The sequence below is a fragment of the Amphiprion ocellaris genome, chromosome 24, assembly GCF_022539595.1.
Source record: "Amphiprion ocellaris isolate individual 3 ecotype Okinawa chromosome 24, ASM2253959v1, whole genome shotgun sequence".
In the NCBI taxonomy this organism is placed as follows: Eukaryota; Metazoa; Chordata; class Actinopteri; family Pomacentridae; genus Amphiprion; species Amphiprion ocellaris.
The window spans coordinates 3,194,286-3,220,514 of NC_072789.1; the positions used below are offsets into that span (position 1 = coordinate 3,194,286).

Below are 26,229 nucleotides of genomic sequence, written 5' to 3' on the forward strand. Positions count from 1 at the left end.
ATTAAATAGATCAGTGCAAAGATGAACAAATAAGCTAGTATCAAATTATAACTGTAAAATTCTAGTTTATATCTTACATTTATTTGTAAAACACTAAATGCCATACAGAAATAAAAAGCAGAGAAGGTACAATAGTAAATGTGTAGGCATATTAAATAATAATATTAAAGTTTGAAAAATTATTAAATTATCAACAATTTTTTTTAATTAAGAACAAAAGCTGATTAATTTTATCCTCATGCGTCAAGAGTTGAACAATATGCATGAACCAAACGTATTCAAATAAAATAGACCTTAAATCAGCTCACAAAACACTTGTTTGCCAACATTTTTTCCGACTTAACTCCGCTTATACTCCACTATAATCTGCTCCAGGCACAGCGATCCTACAAAGTGCTGCTCACAAGCACTGGGAGAAGGCTTCCGGAAGCTGACCAATCAGAACAAAGTGGGCTTTTAAGGCGGGGGAGGGGCTTAAAGAGACAGTAGCTAAAATGGTGTCGAAAGTGTAAATACTTTGGAGTGTTTCAGGCGTAAATAACATGACTTCACCGCTGCTTGTCATTCCCCTTCTCTCTTTCCCACAGTTTCCTGCCTCCCTCAGCCTCTACCATAATATAAAAGCATAAAGCTGCCCCCTAAAAATGCCTTTTAAATGTAAACGTCCAGGGTGAAAGCATAAATCTTTAATCGGGGGGTGAAACTGGCTGGAGCTGCTGGAGGATAAATCATGATAGAAGCAGGAAGGGAGCCATTAAAAATCCTGGGCCTCTTCCTGTCCCACAGCAACGTGCTCTATCATCAGCTAAATCTGACTTCAGGTCAGTGTCCCACATAAAGGCCTGCATGTTGGAGCAGCTTTTTGCATAATTGTCAAAGACCTTTTGACCTTTATTACATGCAGATCTGTAAATTCCTTCTGTCTCAGATTAGACGGAGAGGTTCGTCTTCAATTTAAATCAAATTCTAAATCGTACACAACTGTTATTTTTCATCTCAACGTACCTAATCTAAATTCTTTCTGCCAACTAAAAGGTAAAGATGTAGTTCCAGAAACAAATACTGTTAAAAATGAGCTCTGATGATGAAAAGTGTTTTTGTTCTGAGGCAGACGGATTAAGTGTGTGTCCTATTTTTTTGTCTTAATCTAAAAAATTCATTGTTGACAATAGCAGTTGGGTCAATATATAATTGCGGGTCTTTTTGTATTATAGTTGATATTGTTGCTGTTTTCAGGCCTAAAGTCAACATGCCTATAACCAATTTTTGAGTCATTTTGGACAATTTTCTTGTCATTTTCAACAAGTTTAATGTCAGCTTGGATCTTTTCTCCGCATTCTGGATAATTTTTGGGTCTTTTGGATAATTTTCAAGTCATTTAGAGCAAATTTCATGTCATTCTGGACTAATTTTCTGTAATTATGGATCATTTTCGAGTCATTTTGGACATTTTTTGAGTAATTTTGTGTCTTAGGGATAATTCTTGAGTCATTTAGGACAAATTTCTTGTCATTCTGGACTAATTTTCTGTAATTATGGATCATTTTCAAGTCATTTTGGACATTTTTTGAGTAATTTTGTACAGTTTTCTTGTCAATTTCAACATGTTTTATGTCAGCTTGGATCGTTTCTCGTCATTTTGGATCATTTTTGTGTCTTAGGGATAATTTTTGAGTCATTTAGGACAAATTTCTTGTCATTCTGGACTAATTTTCTGTAATTGTGGATCATTTTCAAGTCATTCTAGACAGGTCAATATATAATTGTGGGACTTTTTGTAACATAGTTGACATTTTAGTGATAGCCAATCTTTTTTTATTAATAAGTGTAAAGACATGATCATATGAACATAAAAAAAACATTAGTTTTTTACTTTTGTTAAAAATGTATGCATGATATATCCCATGGACTTCAAAAGTCCCTCAATTATATATTGACCCAGATGCATAAATGTTTTTACTTTATGTTGCGACTGCAGAACTGAAGCTGAGCGTAACCGAGCAAGAGGTGTGTATTAATGTATGTCCATACATGTAAGTGGATTATCCCCTGTGTGCTGGTCAGCAGTGTCAATGAATCTGATCCTACTTCATCTGAAATCATTTTCATCTCTTTCTTATGGATATAAAATGAATGAAACAAAAGCAGGAATTTACTTTGCTTTGGCTGCACTGTTTTAAATGTACAGTTTCAGCACATCTTAGGGCATTTTTCCCTGTATTTTCACTATTCAGCTGCGATATTCAACAGAAAAACAGTCAGAAGGAGGGCTGTGAGAAGCTGCAGCGTTGCTTGTTAATGCGAATAAAAGCAGGCGTGATGTTGCACAAACAGAAGCAACAGTTTAAAAAAGTGTTTTCCTCAGCGGGCCAGCATTTTATGAATTGAACTCTGGAGGGTCTGTTGTGTTGTGTGTGTGTGTGTGTGTGTGTGTGTGTTTGTGCGCTATCCCTCTGGCACTAACTGGAGTCTTTTGGATTGTTTACAGGGCTCAGATTAGAAATCAAGTTTACTTTATGAGCCTGATTTGGAGCCTAATTTTTATTGTGCTATTCTGCTAGCGTGGTGTGTTCGAGTGTTGCTGGGAAATTGGGAAGCCTGGAAGTCAAAGTTCTGATCTGGTATGTATAGGTTTTCATACTGGTGTTGGAGTAGCATATTTTTGATGAATGGGGCAGTTTCTGGCCTCTTTTGTAAATTATTTTGGCTATTTTGGAAGTTTTTACTAACTGTGGGCTTATTTTTCACTGCAACATAAAGTCCTGCACCTCTATGGAAACAGCACAACCATAGTTAGAAGGAGAGAGAACTCAAAAATGTCGTCTGTACAAGAAAACAAAGCTATAGTACATTAAATTATTGGAAAAAACACTAAATTAGTTTAATTTATTTGATTATTTCTGTTACAAAAATTAAAAACAACATGAATTAACATGTAAAAAGTGCCCACAAGTGTTATCAATACTGGAAAAATATTGGCTCTACATACTATAGAATGTCAAACATGCGGTCCGCGGGCCAAAACTGGCCCTCCAGAGGGTCCAATCTGGCCCGACTTTGTAAAGTGTAAAACTTACAGAGAAGACATTAACTGCAGATTGTAAATTTGTAAAACCATAAATTTAAAACAATTTCTAGACCATGATAAGTAAAATACTAGATTGCTCATTGTTCTTTTGTCGTTTGGTTTCTCATTTTTGTAATATTTTGCCTTGTTTTTGTCGTTTTGTGTTTCCTTTTTGTATGGCTTGTGTTTTTTGTCTTATTTTTGTCATTTTGTGTTTTGCTTAATCCGTTGTTTTGTGTATCGTCTGTCGTTTTGTGTTTGTTTTGTCTCGCTGATTGTCTATTTTTTTGTCAGTGTTTCTCCCTTTTGAAATTTTTGTCTCGTTTTTGTCATTTGTCCATTTTTTGTCAATTTGTAACTTTTTGTCTTGCTTTTGTCGTTTTGTGTTTGCTTTATTCGTTGTTTTGTGTATCGTTTTTGTTGTTTTGTGTTTTTTGTCCAGACTTTTTTGTCATTTTGTTTCTCGATTTTGTCATTTTTGGTGTTGATTTGTCAAATTTTTGTAATATTTTGTCTTGTTTTTGTTGTTTTTTGTCTTTTTTAAAGTAAAATTCTATATCGTTCAGTTCCAGATAGCTGTGACTAAATGTTGTGTTCCTTTGTAGACACTCTGTGATCTGGAAGTTGTAATGTGTAAATGATAAACAGACGTATAGTATTGGAACTTTTATTATATGCACATTATAGATTTTTAATTTGTATTTTTGGCAAAAAGAAGACAACAGCACACCTTCACGTCCTGATGTCCACTTTTGATTATTTGATTTGATTGCATTCCCCACCATTTCTTTTGGCATTTTCAACAATTTTCAGTTATTTTTGACAAATTCAGAGTAATTTTGCACCATTTTTGAATACTTTGGGATATTTTTAAAAATTCATTTGGAAAATTCTTGTCATTTCAATCTTCTGGAGGTATTTTGCACTATTTTTGAGGCATTTTGGACAATTTGTGAGGCCTTTTTGAACAGATATTTAATATGCATTATTTGCTTTAGAAAAATATTTCATTTTAAAGCATTTTCAGCCCTGCGGGGCAGTTCTGAGTCAAATTCCTTGTTTAGGAATATTAGGAGGTTGAACTAGAGAGAAAACTATCACACTTTGAAAAACATATTAGTATTGGCCAAGACACCATAATTCATGCTGCCTAATATTCAAAACAAAGAAATATGTCTGTCAGCTAACAGCCATAGAGACTCACTAAAGACAAATTATTAACTATGGTAAACAATCATCATTATGAAGTATCAGCACTGTTAGTCGCCACTAACTATCTTAGTGTCTAAAACTCTGTGTTAAAGCTGCTGTCAGATGTATTTTTGTGTGTTTTTTCCATTGATTGTTCAGGACTTTAGAGCCTTCCATACCCTCTCTTATCTTTACCTATCTGTGAAAACAGTGTGAAATGTGAAACTGGGGGTGGACCTTCAGAAACTCCGCCTCACTGGCTGGCACACACTGGGAGTGTGTGTGTGTGAGAGAGAGAGTGTGTGTGTGTGTGTGTGTGTGTGTGTGTGTGTGTGTGTGTGTGAGAGAGTGTGTGTGTGGGGGCTGTGCTGTGACAGCTCAGTAAGCGGCTGAAGTCCTCGGCTGTGGCGGAATGGACTGCCTGGACTTCCACCGGGATGTTCTCTGACAGAATATGTGGCCGTGTGTGAGTGTGTTTTAACGGTGTGTGTGTGTGTGTGTGTGTGTGTGTGTGTGAATGAGGAGTGTGTGTGGGGGGGTAGAGGGGCTGCATAGATGCACCGGCAAAACAATGGCTCTGAACCGAGTGTCTCAACTCTGCCACGATATCACCAGGCTGTGGCTGCAGCTGAAGATGATGACAGGTACATTGTGTGTGGAGACTCATCATTGTCATTAGTGTGTATCTGTGTGTGTGTGTCTTGTGTGTTGCTGTCATTCTGTCATTCTTGTGTGTGAATAAGTTTCACACAGATAGATTAGACTGTGAGAATTCTGCAGGTGCTTTTCTGCATCTGCAAAACAAAAAAAAACAACAGTGTTGTGCAGGTCATAAAGCTTTTGTGTGTGTGTTTGTTTTATGCACAGCTGAGTTGGTCCAGCTGAATCATGTTCTGTATTTGGAATCGGAGGGAGACCAGGTGCGAAAGCAGAGCCAGAGTGTAACTTACTGCCTCCAGAAGCTGCAGTGTTCATTACCTGAGCTCTGCTTTCTCTAAATGGAGCTGATAAGGAACAGTGGAGCAGTCAGTATCAGTCAGAACTACAGATTTTAACAGGACTGAGTCAGAACAAACACAAGACGACTGAAAACAACACCTCTACATGGCTGCTACTCATGGCTGGTTTCAGGTCATTAGTTGCTCTATTGGTATCATTGAAAATAACAGAACAGTGCATTTAGAGATTAATAGAGCAGCATAAGGAAAGGCTGATATCTTACTGCTTCTTTTCTCACGTTGTAGGGACCTACATCTTGTTCCACAGTGACATTATGGGGACGTGTCGTCCTGACGGGGAAAAATAGCATCCGAATAATCTAATAATTATCTTGGTTGAAAAAAAATGCTTTTCTTTCAAAAAAATAAGGACATTTCTAAGTGAAACTTTTGAACGGTAGTGTATATTGATTTAATGTTACTATTACAGACATGAAAATACCATAAATAATCTTGCTACTGATGTACAGTAGAGCTGTGATAACAGACTATTTTCACCCCCGACACTCGTCTTTTAAGGGATATTAATTTACCAAAAAGGAAATGAAACAAACAACTTTTTTTCATATTTTCTATAAATATCCTGATTCTTTGTGTCGCAATAATTATGTCATGAAAATAACACTGAGGGGATTTCAAAACTATTTCAGCATTAAAAATATATATCCTACTGGAATTTTTTTTTTTCAATGCCGAAATATCCCAATAAATGTTCATATACATGTAAAAAATACATAAGATCTGCAGCATTATTGTGAATAATCTTTTGGGGACAATTTTTCAATTTAATCAATTTTATTTATGTAGCGCTAGTTACAATTCAGATGGTCTCAAGATGCTTTACAGAACCCATATGCCTGAACCCCCAGAGCAAGCCCTAAGGTAGCAGTGGTAAGAAAAAACTCCCTTTTAACGGGAAGAAACCTTGAGCAGAACCTGACTCATGAATACAACGAACCATCGTGTAAAGTACTGCAAGCTGGTGTTACAGTAGATTTGAAGTGTTGGACAAACTAACTGTACAGTGTGACAAGTCTCTCCTGTTAAAAGCAATTTATAAATGAGAGTAAAGCACTTTATGAATGAACTAAGTGAATCAACGTGACCTGACTTTGTTATCCGCATTGATTTTGTCTCACTGCACAAAGATGCTTTTCCTGCTGAAGGCATTTCTATCCATCAGACGGTTACATAATGAAATCTTAAGTGGACGGAGCAGTGTGTCCCGGGGTCCTGTGCTGGACTGTGCTAATGTGAGGTCGGTCCATCCACAGTACAGTACATAGAGGAGCACGCTGACGGCATGTTAATCACATTCGTCCCCATTAACACAGTGTGTTTCCTCTTGTCAGTTGGGAGCAACGCTGGGACAAAACCCTTTTGAGTGTTTGAATGTCAACATCTCCTCCCCCTTGTGTCCATGTTCAGATGTGTGTGTGTGTGTGTGTGTGTGTGTGTGTGTGTGTGTGTGTGTGTGTGTGTGTGTGTGTGTGTGTGTGTTCATCGGTTGACTCAATCTCATATATTCTGCTCCTGTGTTTGCTTTTTTTTTGATGAAGTAATTGCAAACCTGTGAGCCGCAGTGTTGATAATAATTCGCAGGGTTTCTGTCGTGCTTTTCTTAGTCCCCTGTGGGGCTTTTTTTTCAGGTGTGTGTACATTGTGATGTGTTTTGTTTTGTGTTGCAGTGCAGAAAGAGTGAGCTTGTTTGCTTTGCTGGCAGATGGACTGAGGTTATCCTGTGAGCCGATACAACCTGCTCACACATGCAGTTGTGTATCCATGACTCCAGAGGACATTATATTGACTTATAGACATAAGTCAACCACTTGCCGAACCCTTTTCCAAGCATCAAGCTAAACCTAAAACAAGTCTTTACTTTAGGGGTCATTCCAGAATTGGAGGGCATTTGGGCTTCAAAATGTTTGAAAAATTAACTTTCTCTTTTACAATTTTCTGCTCCATATTCATCAATAATAGGTAATAAACTATCAAAGGCTTGATTGGCTCAGCTTACACATCAATGGTAGCATTTTTATTCCATGTTCTATGTGTTGTTTGCTAATCCTACTATAATCACAGTAACAGGGTTGCTAATCCATGCTAATGTGATCTTTTTCTCAGCAGTAGAAGCTAGATATTTAGCTGCTGTTACTGCTGACCAAGAGGACAAACTGACTGATGGAAAACAGTCCAAAGAATTAGTCTGATCCTGATAATATGAGGTAGAGTGAGACATTCAATCAAGGCTGACAAGGTTATGAAAATACGATGTCAGCTCCAGCGTTTCATGTGATTCACTGTTTTCTTTTTCTTCTACCAGCTTAAAAGTTTATGCTAACAGGGTTGTTGTGGGACACAAGCATAATAATTATTATCTAAAATAATATGTTGATTAGAAAAATGACACATCAATGAAAAATAATACCAAAAAATTAGACTTAAATTCAATTTCAACTGTTTTATTTGACATTCAATTTGGTCATCAGGGTGGTGGGCAAAAGAAATATGACATTGTAAGGTGATCTCCAGACTTATTTAGTATTTTAAAAATATTTTCAAACATTTTTTTCTCCTAGTTTTTCTCAGATTTGGCCACAGGACAAGTACATTCACACAACAACTACATGTTCTAGTATTCTGGATTATTTGAAATTTGATGGGTGGGACTGAAAATGTCCTCCAATTCTGGAATGACCCTTTTGATGATTTGCGTCACATTATTCGGATGCTATTTTTCCCCGTCAGGACGACGTGTCCCTAAAATGTCACTGTGGAACAAGATGTAGGTCCCCACAACATGAGAAAAGACCCACACACATACAAGTATGAAGATATCAGCCTTTCCTTATGGTGCTTTTTGCCAAGTCAAGATTAGAAGCTGACAAGTTCTGGCTCTGCTCCTTTAAGGCAATCTACAACATGGGTCTGCAACTCAGCGAGTTATCATCACAGAAGAACAGGAAGCGTTCAAGTTCAATTTCCGTGTTTGTATTGGATTCAGCAGAAGCAGCAGTAGCTGTTGCAATGTGCTGTATCTTTCAGTCAATTTATTTTATCCCCAAGAGTCCCATTAACACACACACACAACACGAGACGAGATATCACAAGCAGGCAAACATGTTCAGTACATTCAATACAAAGCTAAATGAATTTTTAACGATCCCCGAGGGGAGACAGGGTGGTGCAAAAATGAAATCGAAGAAATCAAACACAATTGATTTTCAAGAAAGCTGCATATTTATCATGCTAATACACAGCTTCTTCCTGTGTTAAATGGTTTAGTAGATACACCCTGAAGTTGTTTTAATGAGGTATTTTACATTTATGTCAATAACTCCAGGCTCACAAATATGTATCATCTTCACAAAAAAGGCTGTAAAATCCTGATATTGAGGGGATCCTTAAGGGACTCAAGAAATGTAGAAAACAACGAGCTTTGTGTTTAGCATTGCGAGGATGTATTTTAACCTAAACCATGATCTTCTCCTAATCAAGCAGCTTTGTAGCATTAAACAAAGCAAACTCTGAATGGAAAGCATTTGAATGAGGATGTTTTAATCCAAATCATGATCTTTATCTAAGGGATTTTGGTCTCTATATTTGCGAAAATAAATTGTTTTGTAGCGTAGAGAAAAGCAATCAGCAACGGAAAATAGCTACATAAAATATCAGCTAAAAACAGAAGTAAGCGACAAATGAAATACCATAAAACAGCAGATAAAAAAGTGGAAAGTTGATGCAAAGGCTTTTTATTAAACCAATCCTTGCCTGGCAGATGCCCAATCTGTTTTGGACACTACACCTTAACTAAAACAAATTTAAACTACAAAAGTGCGCCTTTACACATTTGTGAAAATGAATCCTGGTGACCTGCTTTCACAGGCCAAAAAGAAGCACAAATAGTTTGTAACCTAAACTGAAACTGCTCTCTAAAAATCCCTATTTCCATCCCTGGGGGAGAGTACAACAAATCGGAGCTTGCTTTCCTATGTGCTCAATAAGCTGTGAGAAAGTATTAGTTTCTGTAGATGATTGCTGACCTTTTAATCATGACCTACTTAAGTTCGGATCAAATTTCTGTGCTCCTGTGAAAGGGTCCAAAGTTGATTTTATCTACACATCTAGTGAATCCAACACAATCTCAGTGACCTTTAAGACTATTCTAAGAAATAAGCCTGACTTCCAGTGCATGATGTCATTGTGTAAAGAAGTCCTGTCAGGTTTTTCCTTAAGGTTTCTTTGAGGGCAAGTAAAAACACAGTCCTGTTGGATTCTTTGCTGATTGGCTTCCTCCCTGTCTTTCTCTTCTTGCATGTCATTTGCTGCTTTTTTCCCTCCCCGCTCTGTCTTTCTGAGTTTTCATGTTCTTTGTTCCGTGTGGTGTAATGACTGGTGGGGATGGCCAGAGGCAGCTAAAAAAAGGCTGCTGTTATATCTGCTGGTTTTGCCCTCAGCTCAGCTATTACTGTCTGTTTTTTTTCCCTCTAATGGCAGAGAGAGAGGAAGGGAGGAGGACGTGGATTTAAACCCACAAAATTGCGAGGACATGCTTTGTGCTGTAGTGAGTTGCACCACAGAACTCCCAACCAGCTCCCTGTGTTTAGGACTTTCTTGATTCATAAATTCCCAGGAGAGGCTTTACGTCTCACCAACTACAGGGGGTCCTCGACTTATGTCGGAACTCCGGCGAAAATGTAAACAAGCCGTTAGGTGCAACACAGTATCAATCAGTTCTACAGAAAGGTCATGAATACCAATGACTTTCATGCATGTATGAATCATCTTACAAGAAGATAACAGAATATGTTGCGCTGTTTTTACAACTTGAGTGTTTTATTCTATCTAATTTCATTTCCATGGAGATGGCTTTCCTTTTCTTCGAAGCACTGCCTTCAGCTCCTACATGCTGTATGTATACTCAGTACTACAGTTTATACGTGAAGAGTATGTTGGCTGATGTATTCTGCTTCTAGCCTTGAATAGATGACAATAAAATGCTATTATTGTTGTTAGGCTGTTGTGTTCTTTTGACCTATTAGTGGGTATCTCTGCATGATTTTTGCATCATCTTCAACCAAATCCAGATAGTCAAGGTGGTGATACTTTGGTTATTTTGGGGTCGAAGGCTGAAAGGTGTGGATTTAACAGGTAGATAATGACTTTTAACTAATGAGCTTTAGATATGTTGATTTTCTTTTGTTACCCTCTAATATGTGCAGGCTTTTCCCCCTAAATATTACACTATTTTGTTAATTTTGAGCATGTATTTCAAGCTCTTTATTTTGAGAATGTGCTAAAGTTTTTTTTTTTTTTGTTTGCTTGAAGTTGGCTGTTTCTGGCACATGTACAAAACAGCAAAAAAAGCATATTTATTGAGCATCAACAGCCTGGTAAATGGCTTAATTTGTATCGTGCAATAACATAAGGTGCTGTCTGTTGTCGCCACAAATTGGCACACAATAAAAAGCCATAACAACCCATCTGATGCATGCCAATATCTGATATGTTTTTGTTTTGATTGCTTATTGCAGTTTGAATAATCGCATTTCTACACTCATGAAATCAATTCCATGCCGTCCCAGACAACCGAAGCTCAGGTAATTGGTCGTTTTTTGTGAATACGGTTGGTTTTACGCTGAATGGGAATCAATCTGAGAGGGATTGCGTGTCCTTGTGTGTTGTGACGGCAGCGCAGACTGTAGACGAGGCACAGTAGTGTGTTGTTTTGCTAAGATGATGATGCCACTGTCTATTCAGTAGATCGGGGCTCCCTGCCAGCAACAGAGTCAAGCCTGAAGCCATTGTTCTGGATTTCTAACCGTGTGTTGAAATAAATAAGACTTCCATAAGAAAACTGTAAAAAAAAAAATAGGTAAAATCATATTTTTGTGCACATAATCTGAAATTAATCTTTGTATTTTTACACTTTTTTGACTGCGTTTTTTACTACCTACTTGGATAGTCCTTTTATTCACCCTTGAATTGGAATATTTTCTGGGAAAAGAAGTGTAAATAAAAATAACTCCCCTCACTGACAGCTGCAGCTTCAAATACAAAGAGGAACCCAAACCGCCTGCTTGTGAAATCATGTGAACATCAGTCATATTTTAACATTCGTCTGGCTGTGGATGTTTCTTGAGCCTAATTCAGGCTTTGGCTTTGGGGATGGGCACACACACACATTCCAAGCCACTGTTGGCCCTGTGACCCAGTTGTTGTTTGGCATGGTGTGTGTGTGTGTGTGTGTGTGTGTGTGCATGCCAGCCTCTGTCCAGTGTGTGTGTGTTAGATGCCCCTCAGCAGTGACAGATGGGGCTTTGGTAAACCCTGACTATAATGCCTGATAATAGAGCTTGGATTCCCTCACATAAGTGCGCACATGGTTGCTGACAGATCTTTGCTTCTTGACAAGCCGACACACACACACACACACACGTGCGCACACACACACACACACACACACACACACACACACACACACACACACACGCACACACACACACACATGGGCACAACTGGCCTTCTCTCTGCCGGCATTTGATACCAACGCAGCGACTTTTAACCCTCCACGCCTCCACCTTGTGTCTTACAGTCTACATGCCAAGTCAGCCGTTTCCATGCGGCGCATGCCATAGCAACAGATGAAGCGTCTCGGTGACGCCTAAATCTTGGACTCGGTGACATCCATCCTTTGTGTTTTTACTGTGGATGTCTGTTTTGCATCAACTCGATCCTCCACTATCATATTACTTTGATGCTTTGCAGGAAACTCCGGATCATAAGTGACTGATCTGTGGCTAAACTCCAAAACGTGTTACCTAACGTGTAGAAAAACAGCGAGTGTGTCCTGGGAAACACTGAATCATCACTGTTTGTAGGTGAAGCTGTATGTGAAGGATGTTTTCGGGTTTTCAACCTATTTACTGGGTCAATATATAATTGTGGGACTTTTTGTATCATAGTTGACATTTTTGCTGTTTTCAGGCCTAAAATCAACATGGCCGCCTATAACCAAACACCACATGGCAATTTTACAGAAACATTCTTCTAAAATATTAATATTATTTCACTCGACCTCACTGCACCAGACCAGGGGTGTCAAACACGCGGCCCGTGGTCCAAAACCGGCCCTCCAGAGGGTCCATTCCGGCCCGTGGGAGGACTTTGTAAAGTGTAAAAATTACAGAGAGATCAACTGCAAATTGTAAATTTGTAAAATTATGAATTTAGACAAATTTCTCGACCATGACAAGTTATTCTGATCATAAAGTAAAATACTAGAATGCTCATTGTTCTTTTGTCATTTTGCGTCTCATTTTTGTAAAATTTTGTCTTGTTTTTTGCCTGACTTTTGTAGCTTTGATCATAAAGTCCTACATCGTTCAGTTCCAGATAGCTGTGACTGAATGTTTTGTTCCTTTGTAGACACTCTGTGATCCGGAAGTTGTCATGTGTAAATGATAAACTGAGGCATATTATTGCTGAAATTTAACTTATTTTTCTTCAGAAATTTCAGGTTGTTCATGATGTTTTGTCAAAAGATAATTCCTTAAATGTGAACATTTTCAGAATGTACTTTTTTGCACTAAAACAAAGGAAACATTAGGAGTTGTGGTTACTTATAGCTAATTATGCTGTGATTTTACTGTTCCGACCCACTTGAGATGAAACTGGGCTGAACTAAAATGAGTTTGACACCCCTGGTCTAGACTACACTTGAAGACAAAAACAATGACGACACTTTGATTCCAGTGACAAAACATAAAGGAGATGCTGTTATTAGTGGTCCTGTTGGTTTGCTCAACTCCACCACTGTGTCTATATGTCTGTTTGTGTACATCTGAGGTCTACTTGTCATCCACCTCCGTGTCCATGCTTGTTTCTGTTTACCAGTTGTCAGCCAGGGTCCACAGTGTGCGTTTGAGTGAACATCACACGGCTTTCCTGCTTCCTGTGGCTTTGAACTCTGACCAGCCACCAGCACTGGCTGCCATTAACAAGCAGGGAACAGCTGGCTGCCAGCTTTCAACTGACAGTGTGTGTTTAGAAATGGAAACCTGCAGGGACTTCAGAACAAAGGAAAATGTGTGTGTGTGGACAGCAATAGACATTTAGAACAACAATCCTTCCTATAGGACTTAACCCTCCTGTTGTCCTCATTTACGGCAACAAAAAATATTGTTTCCTTGTCTGAAAAAATCCAAAAATTCAGCAAAAAAATTCCCCAAATTCCCGAAAATTTGCAAAACCTTCAGGAAGAAAAATCCAATAATTCCTTAAAAGTTTCTCTTAAAAGTTTTATTTAAAAAACAAACAAACAGACAAATTTGGTAAGAAAATTCTTGTAAATATTTTCAAAAAATGAGTAAAAATCTTCCCAAAAAATCCTAAAAATATCTAGTGATTCCATATATATCAGTAAAACTTCTAAGATTTTCTTTAAGAACATTCACAAAAAAATCAACCAAAATCCAGTGAAATTCGCTGGATTTTGTTTGATTTTGGTTGACCACTGTACATACAGTATTCATTCGCTCCACTGGCCAACTAGATAAACTGAACCAGTTCTGATGTAACGACAAAACGCCGTACGTTAAACTGAGGACCAGCCCGTAATCAGGTCCAACGTAACGTCCAAACACCATAAGTCGAGGATGTTGTAAACTGAGGACCTCCTGTATACAACTATTTTTCCATTACCACTATCATTTTCCATTATTTTTTTAGCTGTTTAATCAACCTAACCATCCACCATGTTGACCATTTATCCAACATTTGGCTTCATATATTGTTTTTCTTTCATTGCCTGTACTATTTCAAATATGGTAACCTGTCTTGTGTCTAAAATAAAAGCTCATGTTTCCTGTTAGTTAGTGAACCATGCATTATATGATGAATTATCCTTCACAGTGGATCAAAAAGCAACTCTGCTATGAAGGTTTAGCTGCTACATTCATTATTTTTAGCTAGCTGGTTAGTTGTCTTTGCTATTAGATTGGAATTTCAGATTTTTTCAATTTAATCTTTTCATATAAACTCACAGAAGTACCCCCTCTAAACCACTTGATGAGCTAAAACGTCAGTAATAATCCAGAATTGCTCAGGAAACTATGTGGCGGACGTGAACAAGGTGAGTCATGTTCACATCCAAATACTGCTCATTTGACTACCCAGATGGTTTGTTTACAACCTGACTCATCATGTGATGTCCACTCTTGTAAACACACCACTTTCTAGAGTTTTAGCGTGCGTCCGATGTATTTTACAGTGGCGTTTCTCCTGACCCCCACCCACAGACAGATCACCTCCACGGTATCAGCTACCACCAGGCCAACGCATTAAATATGTAGGCATGTGTAAAGAAACCCTGTCCTCCATTTCATCTTATTGAGACGACAGAACCTCTGCTCTCTTTTTTCCGACTGCCTCATAGCCCATCTTCCCTTCCCCTCCTCCTGCTCGTCTTCACTATCTTTTCACCCCTCTAAATCCAGTGCTTAATCTCTCGCACACCAACAGGAATTCAGCCGGAGACAGTCAAGTGCGTGAAATGGCTCAGGTTAGCTCTCTGCTGTGCTATGTATTATATTTCAATCCTGAATGAGGAGCTAGGAGACGTAATTTAGCACAACTTTGACTTTAACTTTCATGTAAGAATCTGGAGAATCTTGTAGAAAAAAGTTAAACGCTGCTAATATTTAGTGTTGAAGGGAAGATTGTTGGGTTATGTATTATTGTGCCCCTCAGTTAAGCCCCTGAAAAAAGGATGAATGAAGTGGGGAAGAGGTGTCAGAGCCGGGGGGAAGGGTCCAAGGAGGCGGGGGGACATTCTTTCTCAGCCCCCCATAATCACTATTTGTGTTTGCCCCACTTCCAGTCTGTGTGTGTGTGTGTGTGTGTGTGTGTGTGTGTGTGTGTGTGTGTGTGTGTGTGTGTGTGTGTGTGTGTGTGTGTGTGTGTGTGTGTGTGTGTGTGTGTGTGTGTGTGTGTGTGTGTGTGTGTGTGTTGTTTGGTGGGTAAAAGGGTTCACTTGCAGCCTCGCCGCTATAGTTAAATTTCATTCATTCCTTGGAGGACAAAGCGGGGAGTTTGAGAGTTTGAGCAGCAGTGAAAAGCTGCCTGACGCCTGAATGTCTGATATATCTGCAGCATTCACATCTGCAGTGCACTGGGTAGTTCCTTTAAGCTTAATGAAATTGTTTTCCTCTTTTTTCCCCTCTCTCTTGCCTTATATATGTATATAGATGTATACACTACTGTGATCCGTCAGTTGTAATGTGCAAATGATAAATTGAGGCATAATGTTGCTGATATTGAACTGATTTTTCTGAACAAATTTCACTGTTCATAATATTTTGTAAAAAGATAATTCCTTAAATGCGACCATTCTCAGAATGGACTTTTTTGCACTAAAACAAAGGGAAAAATTGGAGTTGTGGTTATTTATAGGTTGTTATGCTGTGATTTTACTGGTCTGGTCCACTGGAGATCAAATGGGCTGAATGTGGAACCTGAACTAAAATGAGTTTGACATCCCTGGCCTAAAGAATCAGATGAAGTCTGTAAAGAAGCTCTTGTTCAACTGGTGACGGTGCTTTAAAGCTGATCTCGTTTTCTAAAAGTCAAACACACATGCACTGACGTCTATCCTGAAAGCCAGCCGGTGCTGCATGTCTGGCTGCCGTCCAGACTTTGGGTTTTAGCCATGGCTTACTGCCTGACACACTGAGCTGACAGCTGGCCCACTGAGCCCATGAAACACACACCATGACATATGACAACACACTCGCTCACACACAGTCGGCCCGCTATACATCATATCAAACACGAAGCGTTACAGCACGACTACTGCTCTGGTTTCTGCTGTAGTAGAAGTTAGTTATAGCAGTTTTGGGGTAAATTACAGGCTAGTGGAGACTACTGAGTGCAACATTAACCGTCTCCCCAAAGTGCCTTAAAGTTTAAACACAGCTGCTTTTAGAGCTTTCTTCTTTGCTTCCTTTTTAAGCATTTCGTTTTCGTTGCCGCTTTTCCGACCTCACCGTCTTCTCTGTGCATGTTTCCAGAAACTGAATGATTCCTGAGTCACTGTTGTCCATGACTTACTGGCTTTATTATTACTCTGCCAAGGAACGCGGTAGAGTTATGTGACGATCGGCGTTGGTTTATCCGTCTGTCTGTCTGTCTGTTAGCAACATTACTCAAAAACGGACCAACTGTCGTGCTGATAATGGAAAAAAGCTGTAATATTTATATGTCACACAAACTTTATTTTATAGGTATTTCCATGTGAATTTTGAAGTAAAACTAAACATTTTAATTTTTTTTACAGTAAAATATGAAATGAAGCACATTTTTTAACTGTAAAATCAACAGTATCAAGATATTTTTATACACTAAATGAAGAAAATGTTTTCCCATAATTTTATGATAGTGTTCTGGCAACCACAGCTGCTGGGATTTTACTGTAATTTTTTACTACATTATATATATATATATATATATATATATATATATATATATATATATATATATATATATATATATATATATATATATATATATATATAAATAAAAATAAAAATATATATATATTTTTTTTTTAACAGTGTAGCTCAGGAACACATGGGGAGATTGTGACCCTATTTCATATTTAGTTGGTTGTATTGGTGACATTAATGTTGGGTGACTACCTTAAAACTGTGCTGATTGTGTAGATCTTTGGGTGTGTGAAGCATCCATAGTTATCGTTAAATAACGATTGGTGTTGGTTTGTCTGTTATAATATTAGATGGACACATTCTATGTTGCCGTGATTTCTGATCATCAATAACTAATAAAAAAATGCTGCATTTCTGACAATGCCATATGGGGGAATGAGCAGCCTTGGAGGAGTACTGAGTGCTCTTTTTGTTCTATGTGTGTCAGTCATTGTTGCATGCACAACTCCCGGATAATAGACTCCTGCCTGACCGAGCTACATGCATTATGTGTAGTCATTGTAAAGTCATTGCACAATAAAGTGCGTCCCCAAACAGCTGCCGATACTCTCACACATGCTGCTCTGTGCTGCGTGTGGAGTCCACGTGAGACCGGAGAGCTAGCTACAGTATGGAGTATGAGTCACTACATGACTGTCTAGCCAATGGTATGCTGACACACGGTATATAGCATTACTGAAGATTTAAGCTCTTAATCTGTCGGGTTGCTGCATCGTACGGAGCGGTTGGAGTGTCCTCAGGGCCACCAGTTATACAGAAACAAACATCAACACATGCATCTTTGGCAAGCTCCCAGAGAAACATATCTAATATGATGAATGCTTGTTGTGGAATCGCTTTGGTTTCACACTTTGCTACTTTTATTTGAAGTTTTCAAGCTGTCACAAATAGTTTTTCAGTCCTTTGGGTGAAGCAGAGCCTCAGCTATTGAACATAACAAGTATTTATTTTCTTTCTTTCTTCCTTTCACAAAAAATGGAGACATGTACAACATTTTGTTTCCCCCTATACACAGCCTGCAGTTCAGGTGACAAGTCTTTGAATTTTTGTCATGGGATTGTTGGTTGCGGCTGACTTCAGGGATAGTTTTTATATTGTTTTATATCAAGGACTGTTTTTATATTGTTTTTCAGCATTTTTTAAAATTAGATAAGTAGAATAATGTGATTATGATGGAATATAACACTTTTAAGCTTAGATTTGGGCTGATTTTATGGTTTGTGGCTCTAATAAATGATGTAATTTTGGAGTCATGGATAGTGCACACTATTTTTGTGGGGGGGGGTTAGCAAATTTTTAAAGTAAATAAGTAGAATAAAGTGATTATGATGGAATATTATGCTTTTAAGCTTAGATTTGGGCTGATTTTATGGTTTGGGGCTCTAAGAAACGGTGTAATTTTAGAGTAATGGATAGTACACTGTTTTTTTTAGCAATTTTTTTTCAAATAAATAAGTAGAATAAAGTGATTATGATGGAATATTATGCTTTTAAGCTTAGATTTGGGCTGATTTTATGGTTTGTAGCTCTAATAAATAGCATAATTTTGGAGTCATGGATAATGCACATTGTTTTTTGGATTTTTTTAAAAAACTTTTTAAAAATTAAATAAGTAGAATAAAGTGATTATGATGGAATATTATGCATTTAAGCTTAGATTTGGGTGTATTTTATGGTTTGTGGCTCTAATAAATGGTGTAATTTTGGATGGATTCAGAAGGTTTAAATGCAATTTTAAAATGATGTGGGCCTCATGTAATCTTAGTCCACTCTCTGGTCTGGTTTCCTAACATTCGGTCACTTTTAAGAGGTTTTCTTGCAGAAAAAAAGCTGTGGAGCTTTTACACCTGCATTATTGTTCAAGTCCTCTCTACTCTTAAACAGTTCAACTAAAAACATTATTCTGCCTCCAGTTTTGGAGCCTCGTTATCAGCGTCTTGGGGTGATTTAGCAGAAAATGAACAGTTTGTTTGGTTTGCACTCAGATGGTAATTAATAGCTCTCCCTGCCAGGTCCACCATACTGCGTGGAAACTTCACCACGCTTCACGCCAACCAGTGCCAGCCTTTTGTCTATGTGCACACGCACTTCATAGCGGTCCGCAGCTGAGATGACAGACATTAAAAATTCTCAGTTTTCCCTCACAGATGCACACGACACAATTACCAAGCCAATCCTCGGCTTACACGGGTCACACATGGCAACCGAAGGGAGGGAGGGAGGTTTTTCTCTATCTCTATCTTTCTCTACATGTCTCGGAGCTAAATGAGATTATTGTAATCCAGCTTGACCACAAGGACGAGGAAATCCAAATGCTGTTTACTTCATCCCCTTTTCGTGGCTGTACCTCACTTTCACCAACCTCTTCCCTTTCTCTTTTTTGGATTTTTCTTGTCTTTTGCTCCCTTCTTTCTCTTCTGAAATGCTTTTACATCTACACTATCCTTCAAAAGTTTGGGGTCAATTAGAAATGTCCTTATTTTTGAAAGAAAAGCAGTTTTTTTTAAATGACGATAACATTAAATTAATCAGGAATACAGTCTAGACCAGGGGTGTCAAACATGCGGCCTGCGGGCCAAAACCGGTCCTCCAGAGGGTCCAATCCGGCCTTTAAAGTGTAAAAATTACAGAGAAGACATTAACTGCAATTTGTAAATTTGTAAAACTATAAATTTAAAATGATTTCTAGACCATGACAAGTTGTTTTGATGGTAAAGTAAAATGCTACATTGTTCTTTGTCATTTTGTGTCTCACATTTGTAATATTTTGTCTTGTTTTTGTTATTTTTGTCTGACTTTTGTCATTTGTCCATTTTTCTGTCGCTTAGTAACTTTTTTGTCTCATTTTTCTCACTTTTTTGTATTATTGCATGTCGTTTGTCTCATTTTTGTCATTTTGTTTCTCATTTTAGTAATTTTGTCTTGTTTTTGCTGTTTGTTGTCTGACTTTTTTCATTTTGATCATAAAGTAAAATACTACATCGTTCAGTCCCAGATACCTGTGACTAAATGTTTTTTGTAGAGACTCTGTGATCTGTAAGTTGTAAATGATAAACTGAGGCATAATGTTGTTGAAATTGAATTTATCTTTCTTAAGAAATTTCAGTTTGTTCATAATGTTCTGTACTATTTTGCACTAAAACAAAGAAAAGAAATGGAGTTATTGTTACTTATAGGTTATTATGCTGTGATTTTACTGGTCTGGCCCACTTGAGATGAAATTGGGCTGAATGTGGAACCTGAACTAAGATGAGTTTGACACTCCTGCCATAGACGGTGTATGAAGATGCTAACACAGGGAGCTAACTGCCTGCAGCAGCTGTTTAGTACAGACTTAGAGCCTCAATGCTAACTAAACACTGTGTATAAAGATGCTAATAGGGTCTGCCAACGGGTTAAAATAAATGTTTCTTTAAACAGATCAAAATAAATAAAAAATTTGCAGATAAACATATTTATTTAAGAGTGCAGTTATGTTAGCACATGGATAAAAGTGTGAGTTTTCATGGAAAACATGAAATTTTGTGGGTGACCCCAAACTTTTGAACAGTAGTGTATATTAAAAACATTAAATTAAACAGTCCTTAACTCTGTGTTGTTTTAGCTTCTGCTTATCGTCTAACAGTGTTACTACGAGGCTGAAACAGGTCACTAAGGCAGCGACTGTTGGTGAAATGGACGTATGAGGAATAAAAAAGATCAGCAGTTGGCTATACAAAACAAAAATGCTCTTACTTCATTATTGTGTTTATGTCAGAATGTGGCGATAATACTCCCTGTAGCCTGATTTTTTCTTTATTTCTTTGTGTTTCCACTCCATCTTTGTTGTCTCATCCAATCTCACCTTTATATTGGTCAGCCAACAGAACAAACACCACATTTGTTGTCTACTCTGTGAACCTGCTGCTACACCACTTCTAATAACGAGTGATGAGGACATTTGTTTGTGCATTGAGACGTTTTAATAATTCCAACTCTATTCTCTCTGTCTAGATGACATCGTGCAGAAGGACGGTCCTCTATGTGCAGCAGAAATCGGCTCTGAACTCCAGAAGCAGTTTGCCATCCTGCCAGGTTGGTTTGATTTCAGTAAGGTCAGCCAAATATAACTAAGTGTTCTTTCATTTAATTGTACAACTTGTGACTCAGCCATTTGCAAGAGACGCTCATTTGAAAGTAATTTAACGAATTAGCTGCAAGTTGTCGCGGTGAAGGTGCAAGCGGAGCCGGTGTTTTAAATTAGCTTGATAAATTCAATCACACGAAACAATGTGACGCTGTTGGGCGATGGCGTTTGACCTACGGTGAGGGAAAGTGGTGAAATTCAGGATGAACAAGTGACCCCGGGTCGATGCAGCGTCGATTAGATTAGACTGGACGATTGGCTCATTGGTGCAAAAACTTATTTTAGTCAACCAAATAGTAGTTTATGTAAAGATCCAGCAAATTGTGGTTGTTGATAGAATGCAACGGACCTACAGTCTTTGGAGTCAAGTGAAGTTCAATCTTCTTCATGCACTACTGGTCAAAAGTTTTATAATGCCCCAATTTTTCCTTTTTTTTTTTTTTAAATTGAAATTCAAGTATTTCAAGTCCAATGAATAGCTTGAAATGGTGATATATATTTTTAATAAGTGACAATTCCCTTTAGACCAAACATTTGTGATGTGTGGGTTATATTCTGTATTTCATCTCATTTAAATAGGAGAACTATTCATTGGTTACAAACTGCAGCAGTTCTGTTCATTTTTGTTTAAACATTAAGAGATATAATTAGTCTTCTTTCTTTTTATCCTTTTGCACGAGTCGTTTTTTTGGATAAAGTTTCTCAAGGAGAAACCGCGAGCAGCTGACACAGATTATCGACAATCTTTTTATTATTCTTTATTTTTATTTTCAGCTGAGAAACCAACATTAGCTATTTGTTTTTTTTTTATTTGATCCCAACGCACACAAAGAACCTCTCTTAACCAGCAGCTTGTTATTTGTTCTTTCGATTTTACGCTCAAGTCAAAAATAGAAAATAAAAAAATACATTAAAAAACAGACCTGAGTGGAATTAGATTTAGACATTTAATCTGATTTATGTGACCAGGAAGACACTGACTTCTTTGTGTGTTGCACTTGATAGGCTTCCAGTGATGGCGCTACCTGATTTCATTTAGTTGAATATGAGCTTAATATCTAGACTACCATTCAAAAGTTTGGGGTCACTTAGAAATGTCCTTATTTTTGAAAGAAAATCAGTTTTTTTCAGTGAGGATAACATTAAATGAATGATAAATCCAGTGTAGTCATTGTTAATGTGGTAAATGACTATTGTAGCTGGAAATGTTTAATGGAATATCTCCATAGAGGTACAGAGGAACATTTCCAGCAACCATCACTCCTGTGTTCTAATGCTACATTGTGTTAGCTAATGGTGTTGAAAGGCTCATTGATGATTAGAAAACCCTTGTGCAGTTATGTTAGCACATGGATAAAAGTGTGAGTTTTCATGGAAAACATGGAATTGTCTGTTCAAAAGTTTGGGTGACCCCAAACTTTTGAACAGTTGTTAATTTAATGTCTGGATTAGGATGATGCTAAACAATGACAGAAATGATGAATTACACCACACCATCAAACGGTAACTGCCCCCAAAACATCTCTGAAAGTACATTTAAGGCCAAACTGATGCTGCATGAATCAATGTGAGTCTTTCTAAACTGTAAAAAGCTGCAGGGAAGAGAAGAGAAGAGAAGAGAGTTGGATCCGTCTGTAGGAAAAGTTTCACTTTTGTCAGTTACTGATGACAGGTTGACCCAGATTCACACAATCACAACCAACCACACACACATATTCACGCAGAGATGCACGCCTCAGGCCCGTGCGTTGGGTTACCATGACGATAATGCCTGCCCTGTAACGGCATGTGAATAATTCATCGCCGCGATGGTGTGCTTTGCAACCCGACCCATGGACGAAAGAGAACGCTGAGTTTGTGCTTGTGTGTGTGAGTACGTTAGGCCCTGTTGATTCTACACTTTTACCCAGAGAATGCAGTAAAAAATGACTGAATTATATCCAAAATTAGTGCAATTATGGGTAAAGGTCAGTGTGTAATTTGTGCTATTTAACCTGCTGCAGTTTACTTTGCAACCTTGAGCTTTTCTGTTCTACTTTCTGATTTGTCTGATTTACAAGTTAATTCCTGTGCAAGAGTGGCAAAAAAATAAGCCAAGGTGAGGCATAAAGCTCCATCCTCGACACAGTCTTCCTGAATTAATTCTTATTCATAAATTCTGACCAGATTAGAAGATCAAGAGTGGGCGTTTTCCACCCAGCTGCTACCAGATGTGCTTCTGCCTGACCTCTCTGATCTCTCCTTTAACCTCTGCGTCTCTAGGGGGCCGCGGGATGAACGGCAGCCCCATCATCGTCTTCCCAGAATTCCCGGCGTTCGGCGAGCTGGAGGAGGACGAGGTTCAAAGCGTCCTCAGCTACCTCACCAGCGTCCCCAGGTCAGTGTCTCACACGGACGCTACACGGCGAGCTTTCTGCAAACTGACCTGAGGTGTAATACCGCGTGGGGCCAGCAGATGTCAGCACAATACTAAAGGCCTGATGAGAGGAAGGAGCCACAAAAGAGACATTAAAAATAGATTTGCAGATGGAGGGATGTTAATAATAAGAAAGGAATAAGATACTGAGAGAGAGAGGGAATAATTAAAGCAATCTTCTTCAGAAATCCTGCATTTTTCAAAATAAAATGCCCCACGAAATAGTTTGTGTTGCTAATTAAACTGAAATCCCCTCCTCTTTCCATCTTCCTGTTCTTATCTCCTCCTTTATTCTCAGTTCCTCCTCCCTCCCCAGGGTTTCTGCAGATATCAACCAGTCCAATTTAATGCTTTTTAATGCCATTTTAATGCTATACTGCAAAATCAATTTAATGACTATTAATGCTTTTAATGCCCTACAGTAACTCTGTCAAAATAAAATGCCCCATGAAACAGTTTGTGCTGCTAATTAAACTGAAATCCCCTCCTCTTTCCATCTTCCTGTTCTCACCTCCTCCTTTATCCTCGGTCCCTCCTCCCTCTCACACTCCCCTCCCTCTCCTTCACCTTTCCTTTAACGCTGATTGCTGCACTTCCATCCCACATAAACACTCATGACTAAGGGGAGGGGAAAGGATGGAGATGTATGTATGTACATACGTGTCATGGCGGCCTTTCAGTGCATTCTTTTATTTTTTTTCCCCCTTGCGGCTCATCACCTTCCATACAACACACCACCCTCCCCACCGAGTCCCCTCCCTGCTCTCCCCTCCGCCCGGCTGCCAATCAGCTGCACTCTGAGCTCCGATTGGCTGTTGGGCTAACAGCAAACCTGCAGAGCCTCGCTGCGATTGGCTGAGGGTGGTGAAGCAGGCTGGTGGAGGAGCAGAGGGAGGAAAAAAGAGAAAAGGGGGAAAAGGAGGAGGGAGATGCTCTGTAAGGATGCGATCGGTCACCTCTCTCCATCAGGCAGATGATTGTGGATGCAGGAGCTGAACACTGACACCAGCAGAATGAGGACGAACGAAGGCAGAGAGGATTATTTTGGGGTGATAGCGATGGAATATTGAGGATTCTTGGTGTTTTTTCACCTCGCTGCATTCATGCGGTTTGAGTATTTTCTTCCAGTGGACATGGACTGAGGATTGCAGCATTCACTGGGTAGCGTAGCATGCTAATTTTCTTCATTTTTTCTGTGTATGTGTGTGTGTGATGGCAAAAACTGGCTAATAACGACACCCAGATGGCAGCAGTGCTTGTGTGTGTGATGTCAGGATACATGTCAGCTGAAAATGCTGCATTCATTCACACACACACACACACACACGCACACACACACACTGGCTTAATTAGCCGCTACATATGGCACAGCCTGTGGAATGAATGGCAAGATTTTCCCGCACACACACACACACACACACACATTATAATGCAGGGCCGAGGTTGCCATGGTAATCACAAGGGTCTCTCATAATCATCACTGCTGACAAATCATGACTGCAGGTTTGCTTGTGAATATTTTTTCAGGTGTAAATAGCAACAAAAACACCAGAGTTTTCTGATCTTTTTTGTCTAGTTTATCCTCACACATAGATATGACAGTGATCCAGACATAGCAGCGTTTAACCCTCCTGCTGTCCTCATTTACGAGCACCAAAAAATATTGTTTCCTTGTCTGAAAATAATCCAAAAATTCAGCAAAAAAATTCCCCAAATTTCTGAAAATTTGCAAAACATTCAGGCAGAAAATTCTAATAATTCCTTAAAAGTTTCCCTTAAAAGTTTTATTTTTGAAAACATCCCCCAATTTTGGCAAGAAAATTCTTGTAAATATTTTTTAAAAAAATAGTAAAAATCTTTCAAAAAAATCCTAAAAATATCTGAAGGATTCCATATATATCAGTAAAACTTCTAATATTTTCTTTAAGAACATTCAGAAAAAATCAACCAAAATCCAGCGAATTTTGCCTGATTTTGGTTGATTTTTCAAATAATTTGGAGACCATGACAAGTTGTCTTAATCATAAAGTAAATTACTAGATTGTTCATTGTTTTTTGTGTCCCATTTTTGTAATATTTTCTCTTGTTTTTGTTGTTTTGTCTTTTTTGTCTGACTTGTCATTTGTGTAATGTTTTTGTCGTTTTGTTTCTGGTTTTTGTCATTTTGTGTTTCCTTTTTGTCTCGCTTGTGTTTTTTGTCTTATTTTTGTCATTTTGTGTTTTGCTTTATTTGTTGTTTTGTGTGTTGTTTGAGTCGTCTTGCATTTTTTTTGTCTCGCTTGTTTGTCCATTTTTTAGTTGTTTTGTTTCTCACTTTTGTCATTTTTGGTCTCATTTGTGTAATTTTTTGCCTCGTTTTTGTTGTTTGTCCATTAGTAACTTTTTTGTGTGATTTTTTTTGTCTGTTTTGTTTTGTTTCGTGTCTTTTGTCTCATTTTTTGTCTCAGTTTTTGTCGTTGTGTCTTGTTTTTGCAATTTTGCATCTCATTTTTGTAATATTTTGTCTTGTTTCTGTCTTTTTTGTCTGACTTTTGTCATTTTGATTCGAAACAATTTTATTTTATGTTTTGTAAAAAGAAAAAAAAATCCTTAAATGTGAACATTAGAATGTACTTTTTTGCACTAAAACAAAAGAAAAATTTGAAGTTGTGGTTATTTATCGGATCTTATGCTGTGATTTAACTGGTCTGGCCCACTTGAGATCAAATTGGACTGAACTAAATTGAGTTTGACACCCCTGTCCTACAGTATCAACTGATAAGGGTGATAAATAAGAACACAACTGCATGAATCTGTTCCTCAGTCCTGATAATTTTATAACCACTGCCATCTGCTCCCCTGTTGGATTCGCCACATACAATCTGACCTGCTGTCTAGGCCTTTGCAAACCTTCACTCTCCTCGTCTCACACACATATAGAAAAGTGG

At 38.2% G+C, this 26,229-nt stretch overlaps 2 protein-coding genes across 11 annotated transcripts in view; one reads left to right on the plus strand and one right to left on the minus strand.

Annotated features, from left to right (window-relative positions):
• The window catches only part of mcf2la (mcf.2 cell line derived transforming sequence-like a), a 70,969-nt gene that overhangs the window by 16,650 nt on the left and 28,090 nt on the right, over positions 1-26,229 (plus strand). For 7 of the 9 annotated variants that reach the window (XR_008600730.1, XM_055008237.1, XM_055008239.1 and 4 more), the window contains exons 2-3: positions 20,754-20,834; positions 23,149-23,263. Coding sequence is in view for 7 of the 9 variants with exons in the window: in XM_055008237.1 (XP_054864212.1) it covers positions 20,754-20,834; positions 23,149-23,263 (196 nt within the window). In the remaining 2 variants the exon portion in view is untranslated. Of the gene's footprint in view, positions 1-4,650; positions 4,903-20,753; positions 20,835-23,148; positions 23,264-24,206; positions 24,464-26,229 lie in introns of those variants that run through there. The other 2 variants (XM_023294628.3, XM_055008244.1) reach the window with 2 other exon arrangements.
• cdadc1 (cytidine and dCMP deaminase domain containing 1) overlaps positions 1-26,229 on the minus strand; it is a 102,111-nt gene that overhangs the window by 11,667 nt on the left and 64,215 nt on the right. The window lies entirely within an intron of this gene.